Below are 8,097 nucleotides of genomic sequence, written 5' to 3'. Positions count from 1 at the left end.
ATGTACCAAGAAAGAAATCAAAGGCATAGAAGACCCCGTCCATGTGGGAATAATTACATGTGATATCATCATTTTTGGTTTTGGAAAATCTGATTATGTCACAGACAGCTTGGATATATCTACATTTCTTTTATGCCAGAAAGACATCTGTAAATATCCCTCTACTATTATAATCATTGACACAGTATTTGACTGCGGACTAAAATTCAGATAAAGATTTGAGAGCAGATAATCCAGCATGATATTAGTGGATCCCAGTCTCCGCAGGCAGATTCCCTCCCCTTCATCCCCTCCATGCATCTGCAATTATCTGCGCCAGGTTTTCCCCATCACCCATGCCACTTGTTCAGCATCTTGGCTGTCAATGAGAGCAGACTTTGTCAGCGCATACATGATGCCGGATTGATGCTTTGTGCATATGGACGAGGCATGGTTCCCAGCATCCTGCCTTAATGGAGTGATGTGGACAGAACCATAGAGCAGATCCGGATGATGGAACAGTCACGGGTGTCGTGGACTCATAGCCTCTGCTTAGCTGTACTGATGTATTTACAAGTCACGTGTAAGTTACATTTATTCCTAATTATGCTCCATTAACAATTAATTATTCCATAATTGCTTTATACATTAGGTGCGACGAACATATTTGTGGCAGAAGTTATTTTATACTTTATTTTTTCTGAAGCCGCTGTTTTTCTCCATCATTATTTTGTAAGTCTCTACGTTAATGACAATGACAGACTTCTTTTGTATGCATCATTACATATGAAAGGCCTTTTCAGGCCAATTTTCGCTCTGCATGAATAATTTTCTAGCAGCAGGCTGAAGTATTATTGGGTGTAAATACCATATGGTACCAGGCAATGAAGCCCTCTATCGAGTCTCCACTTGTAGTCTGTGCATGGCCGTGTGAGGAAAGTTACGGAGGCATCCCCAGAGGCTTCAGGTCAATACCGGCAGAAAAGTGATTGGAATTTGAACTGTTCTCTATATGATATATTATAAGACATATATATGCTAAATATTAATTCTTATTCATATTTATTAGGGTATGTGCACACAGTGCATTTTCATCACATTTTTTTATGTGGTTTTTAGTGCAGTTTTGTCACAAAATTGCATGCAAATCCTTATGCCAACAAAGTCAAAGAGAATCCTGAAGTTTTGTACAAGTTGCTTATTTTTCCCCTGCAGATTTGAGGCAGCATGTTAATTTTTTCAGTGTTTTTGCAGCGTTTTGTCACCCCAGAATGCATAGAAAATGCATGCAAAAAACAACTCACATACACATAGAAAATCGCGACAAAAACGCGAGGCAAAATCATGCCTTTTTTCTGCCAAGGGACGCAGATTTGGTGCAGAAATGTCTGCAACCAAATACTCAGCGTCCGTACATAGCCTTAAAGGGAATCTTTCACCAGGTATTTTGCCACCTGATCTAAAGGGTACTTTACACGCTGTGACATTGCTAGCGATTGCTAGCGTTGTCACAAGCAATAGCACCCGCCCCCGTCGTTCGTGCGACATGTGGTGATGGCTGCTGTAGCAAACAATATCGCTACGGCAGCGTCACACGCACATACCTGTTCAGCGACGTCGCTGTTGCTGCCGAACAATCCCTCCTTCAAGGGGGCGGTTCGTTCGGCGTCACAGTGGCGTCACAAAATGGCCACCCAATAGAAGAGGAGGGGAGGAGATGAGCCGCCGGAACATCCCGCCCACCTCCTTCCTTCCTCCTTTCCGATGGACGCAGTAGGATGATGTTCGTCGTTCCTGCGGTGTCATACACAGCGATGTGTGGTGCCGCAGGAATGACGAACAACCTGCGGATTGAAACACCAACGACATTATGATTTGGAGCGACGTGTCAACAATCAATGATTTTTGCCGTTTTTGCGATCGTTGATCGTCACTCCTAGCTGTCACACGCTGCGATGTCGCTAACGACGCCGGATGTGCGTCACAAACACCGTAACTCTGACGATATATCGTTAGCGATGTTGCATCGTGTAAAGCACCCGTTAGAGCAGCAATATGTGTTTTATAATGTAATCTTACCTGAGAGCAGCATATTGTAGAGACAGAGATCTTGATTCCAGCCATGGGTAACGTACTGGGCTGTTTGCTGTAGTTTTGATACTGTTCAATCATTCTATCACCAGGAGATTATCACTAGAGGACTAGTAAACCTGGTAGTCCTCCATATTCATGAGCTCTGTATAACATGCCCCCACCACTGATTGGCAGCATTCTGTGTACAATGTGCATAGACAGAAAGCTGACAATCAGTAGTGTGGGCAGAGTTATACAGAGCTCAGCATTTAGAGAACTTGTATATCTGCAGTGGATAAAACAGCTATTTTATTAAAACTGCAGCAATCAGCCCAGTAAGTGACACATGACTGGAATCAGAGTCCCTGCCCTTATATCTTGTTGGATACTGTTAGGGCCAGATGGACGGGTAGACCCTGGAGGTGGATCCACTGGGCTGAACTCCCGGATGAGGGAAAGGAGTCCGGCAGCCGGAGCACTGTAGGTAGCAGGACAGTCCGTGCACTGGGAGAATACGGAGAAGTCCCTGGAACCACGAGGTCACTGATGGTGGTCCGGGTGACGGATCTCAGGTTCGGAAGCCGTGATGGTGTCAGGCGGGGTCCGGAACCGTTGGAGCGAGATGACGGGTCACCGCAGGGATCCGAGATGGTACGGACTGTCAGGATGGCAGATGGGCAGCGTTTGGGGTTCGAGGTACCGCAGGACCGGATGGCGATGCAGGATCGGCTCTAGAAGATAGAGAGGTAAGTATCTCACAAAACACAAGGAGACCTGACTCCTAGCTTGGGAAAACACGAAGATCAGGCCCCGCCCCCTTGGACAATAACCCCTTTATACCCTGTACCTGTTCTGCATCATTTCCTGTTAATGGACGCTGGCCCTTTAAGAAAGGGTCAGTGACCGCGCGCGCGCCCTAATGCGCATGCGCGCGGCCCGGGTGCCAGAAGCCAGGGAAGGAAGCTGAGAGGAGGACGCAGGGGAGCCGGCCAGGACCTGGGAAGCCGTCGGACGCCGGGATCGGAGACCAGGGGGCCTGGGAAGGACGGGCACCGGAGGCTGGAGAGCGGGGAGCGGGGCAGGTGAGCCGGGGAGCGGAGCTGAGGACCCGGGGAGCGGAGCAGAGGACCCGGGGAGGGGAGCCGAGGACCCGGGGAGCGTGACAGATACAAAATTCTGGTGCCAGATTCCTTTTAAGAATATTGTATACCAACAATTACTTTGTCTTAAAGCATCATTGTCAAAGAATTATGTTTAACTCTGTTTAAATATAAACTTGGTTCCTTGTTAGAAGAACATGTGTTTTATTCTACTTCTATAGCTCCATTAATTCCACAGCCCTTTACAGACATCTTCACAGTCCCCATTGGGGCTCACAATATAAATTCCCTATCTGTATGTCTTAGGAGTGGGGGAGAAACCTGGAGATCCCGGAGGAAAACCACGCAAACATGGGGAGAACATACAAACTTCCTGTAGATATTGGCCTTGGACAAATTTGAACCCAGGACTCCAAGTCTGCAAAAAAATAGTAGTGCTGACCACTGTGCTACTGTACTGTCTGTGTTCAGTTTCATATTCCAAAATTGTATATATATATATATATATATATATATATATATATATATATATACAGTTAGGTCCAGAAATATTTGGACAGTGACACAATTTTCGCGAGTTGGGCTCTGCATGCCACCACATTGGATTTGAAATGAAACCTCTACAACAGAATTCAAGTGCAGATTGTAACGTTTAATTTGAAGGTTTGAACAAAAATATCTCATAGAAATTGTAGGAATTGTACACATTTCTTTACAAACACTCCACATTTTAGGAGGTCAAAAGTAATTGGACAAATAAACCAAACCCAATCTAAAAAATTTTATTTTCAATATTTTGTTGCGAATCCTTTGGAGACAATCACTGCCTTAAGTCTGGAACCCATGGACATCACCAAACGCTGGGTTTCCTCCTTCTTAATGCTTTGCCAGGCCTTTACAGCCGCAGCCTTCAGGTCTTGCTTGTTTGTGGGTCTTTCCGTCTTAAGTCTGGATTTGAGCAAGTGAAATGCATGCTCAATTGGGTTAAGATCTGGTCATTGACTTGGCCATTGCAGAATGTTCCACTTTTTTGCACTCATGAACTCCTGGGTAGCTTTGGCTGTATGCTTGGGGTCATTGTCCATCTGTACTATGAAGCGCCGTCCGATCAACTTTGTGGCATTTGGCTGAATCTGGGCTGAAAGTATATCCCGGTACACTTCAGAATTCATCCGGCTACTCTTGTCTGCTGTTATGTCATCAATAAACACAAGTGACCCAGTGCCATTGAAAGCCATGCATGCCCATGCCATCACGTTGCCTCCACCATGTTTTACAGAGGATGTGGTGTGCCTTGGATCATGTGCCGTTCCCTTTCTTCTCCAAACTTTTTTCTTTCCATCATTCTGGTACAGGTTGATCTTTGTCTCATCTGTCCATAGAATACTTTTCCAGAACTGAGCTGGCTTCATGAGGTGTTTTTCAGCAAATTTAACTCTGGCCTGTCTATTTTTGGAATTGATGAATGGTTTGCATCTAGATGTGAACCCTTTGTATTTACTTTCATGGAGTCTTCTCTTTACTGTTGACTTAGAGACAGATACACCTACTTCACTGAGAGTGTTCTGGACTTCAGTTGATGTTGTGAACGGGTTCTTCGTCACCAAAGAAAGTATGCGGCGATCATCCACCACTGTTGTCATCCGTGGACGCCCAGGCCTTTTTGAGTTCCCAAGCTCACCAGTCAATTCCTTTTTTCTCAGAATGTACCCGACTGTTGATTTTGCTACTCCAAGCATGTCTGCTATCTCTCTGATGGATTTTTTCTTTTTTTTCAGCCTCAGGATGTTCTGCTTCACCTCAATTGAGAGTTCCTTAGACCGCATGTTGTCTGGTCACACCAACAGCTTCCAAATGCAAAACCACACACCTGTAATCAACCCCAGACCTTTTAACTACTTCATTGATTACAGGTTAACGAGGGAGATGCCTTCAGAGTTAATTGCAGCCCTTAGAGTCCCTTGTCCAATTACTTTTGGTCCCTTGAAAAAGAGGAGGCTATGCATTACAGAGCTATGATTCCTAAACCCTTTCTCCGATTTGGATGTGAAAACTCTCATATTGCAGCTGGGAGTGTGCACTTTCAGCCCATATTATATATATAATTGTATTTCTGAACATGTTTTTGTAAACAGCTAAAATAACAAAACTTGTGTCACTGTCCAAATATTTCTGGCCCTGACTGTATATATACATATATCTATCTATCTACATATATATATATATACACACACACACACCTTATCTGTCAACTGTGCTAATAGATCATTGATTAAACGGATCATGTCATCAATACTCGATGGTAATAGCTTTCTGAAGATGCAACTTTTTGAAAAAATGTCTTTGAGCATGAATGACAAAATTCTGTACCGGAGTCATGACGTCCTGGAATTACCATCAAGCATTAGTGGTGTCGGGTGCTTGCGCACTGAATGGTAATGACCTTGGCATCATCTACACTGTATGCCTACAGCCTGATGCTACTGGAGCTGGATACTAATGCCAAGACTGCAAGACTCCTGTGGGGACCGATAAAGATCACAAAAAGCTAAAACAGTCATGAAATATTCTTGCTATTGATTTCAATGGTACCCAAAGTTCTGCTTTTTGCATTTGTTCTTTTTCAGCCTTGAAGCAACATTTCAATTCTTGAAGTATTTTAATTTATAGAAAAATAGTGTCGAATTTGTCAAATTAATGTATTAAAGGGAACCAGCCACCAGGATTTTTCAATATAAAGTAAAGGCAGTGCCATACAGGCAGTAAGATGCTGATTGCAGGCATACCTGTTGTAGAAAAATCGGATGCTTGGTTGATGAAATATATTTCATCAAAGTTGAAGAAATGCACTGCACTTTGATTGACAGGTGCAATGGACTGGCCTTTGTGAGTCGGGTCCTCAGTGTTTATTCCTCCTCTGACGTCCCTCTGGCTTTCCCTCTTTTCTTTATTTGAATATCGTGCTGCGCACCATTACTGTTGTTGGCGGTGCGTGCACATTGCCACAGTAATTCTGTCTTCATTAATATGCCTCTGGAGTTTGCGCATGCGCGCATTGTGATCTCTGGCGCCATTTTATTAAAGACACTGCGGTTAAGACTATGATATGCATTGGCGCGTGTACAGATTTTTTTTTACATCTGCGTATGTGCCCCTGCTGCTTATAGTCTCCACTCCGCAGTATCCTCGATAAAATGGCGCCGGAGATGGTCCTCCGACATTTTAACGTTGACTAAAAGTATTTAATCAACCAAGCATCGGATCTGTCTATAACAGGTGTTCCTGGATTCAGCATATTAGTGTCTGTATGGCACTGCCTTTATTTCATATTGAAAAATCCTGGTGGTTTGTTCTCCTTAAGTGCAGAAAACACCCAATAAACATCATTAAAACAGCATAAACAATGCACCACAATAAAATCTCTTACGTTTTCCATGGCAGATTTTTCTGCTAGGAAAATCTTCATAAATTCACTGTAAACCTACCCTTAACTAACCTTTATGACATAGACAGACATATAACTTTAGAAGCCTGATAGGGTTTTAGTAGCTAGGATGCCATATCACATACAAAATTGTCCATATTCCTGTCACATGGGGTTTTACTGATAACTCGCCAGGTGTCATGGCGGCATCAGATGCTGTTCCCATGTCAGACTCTATCATGCCACACTGTGTTTTCTCTGGTGCTTCTGAGTTGCAGTCAGGCTCGGGCATCAACCAGCTGTGTGTTCATTTGTGATCAGGCTGGCAGGAGTTAATTTATATTGGCCTGCTGCTTACCTCTGATATTTTGGGAAGACCTGTCACAGCTACTCCCTGCCTTTATTAAGATGGAGGAATCCGTCTTCCCATGCCGACGATAGGTTTTGCTACTCTGGTCTACGCTGTTGTATCTAATCCTGCTGGAGATTGTAGTGCTTTGTGAATGGATTTCTTGTCTAGTTCTCTTGTTTTCTCCCTGTTCTTATTTTCCTCCTTATCATATGTTGTCTAATATCTCACATATAATATATGTGACAAAACAATCACTGATCTTGGGGAGACCAGCCAGAGAAAACACTGCCAGCAGCCAGCGAGGGCGCTCAAGACAGTGAAATCGTAGGTGCATTGCCCCCTGGGAAATATGCAGATCAAAAAAAGTCCGTGGAGCCTCTGTTAGGAGTCTCAACACAGAAACTAGCCAGATATCTCTCCCGGAAGGACCTAGCCAAGAAGTGGCTCTTTTTAGGAAACCACCATAACCACCATATTAAGTGGCCCTTTCATTCAATATCCAACTCTTTGACAAGTTTATAGATATGACAAGGGAATTACCAAGGCCAGGTATCCATCCACAGACAGCTGTTTTGGGGTATTGCCCCTCATCAGCGTGGAGTAGGATTCTAGCCAGGTGGGAGCAATGCCTAGTAGACCAACAAGACAAAACAATCATTGATCTCGGGGAGACCAGCCTGAGAAAACACTGCCAGCAGCCAACAAGGGCCAAAAGGTTTGGTTTTCCCCAGTCCTCGGATATCCCATCACACTCCATGACATTTCCCATCTATGTGAGCGTGCTGAGTGAACGAGTTTTTGTTTCCCCTGTTTGTCCACCACTGTGGGTATTACCACTCCTGTCCCAGCCCTCCCCTGAGGTGAGGGAGAGGGAGTATTAGATCAGGGCTGTACAGGAGCAGGGCAAAGAAGGCAGCCCAGACATCGTCACCATCGGAAGTATCTCTGGAATCAGGGACAGCAATGGCCCTTATAGCCTGAGGGCCAGTTTAGGAGCCCCGGTCCCTGGTTATCCCATCACACTCCATGACATTTCTCATCTTGATTTTCCATTTTGTTGTGAATGTAGATAAATGAGTCTAGATCACTCTCCAATGAAATTAATAAGTAATAAATAAATTAAGATCTGACATTTGTATCTGAATAACACACTCTAGAAATCTATTTCA

At 44.1% G+C, this 8,097-nt stretch overlaps 1 protein-coding gene across 2 annotated transcripts in view; it reads left to right on the top strand.

The window, feature by feature from the left end:
- The first annotated feature begins 306 nt into the window (after window positions 1-306).
- Window positions 307-8,097, top strand: part of CRB1 (crumbs cell polarity complex component 1) — a 146,006-nt gene continuing 138,215 nt past the window's right edge. For both annotated transcript variants that reach the window (XM_075322187.1, XM_075322188.1), the window contains exon 1: window positions 307-562. In XM_075322187.1, coding sequence (XP_075178302.1) covers window positions 490-562 — 73 coding nt within the window. In that variant the 5' untranslated portion in view covers window positions 307-489. The remainder of the gene's footprint in view (window positions 563-8,097) is intronic.

Source organism: Anomaloglossus baeobatrachus, chromosome 8 (assembly GCF_048569485.1).
Source record: "Anomaloglossus baeobatrachus isolate aAnoBae1 chromosome 8, aAnoBae1.hap1, whole genome shotgun sequence".
Lineage (NCBI taxonomy): Eukaryota > Metazoa > Chordata > Amphibia > Anura > Aromobatidae > Anomaloglossus > Anomaloglossus baeobatrachus.
Note: the sequence above shows the minus strand (reverse complement) of the source record. Positions and strands in the feature narration are given on the sequence as shown.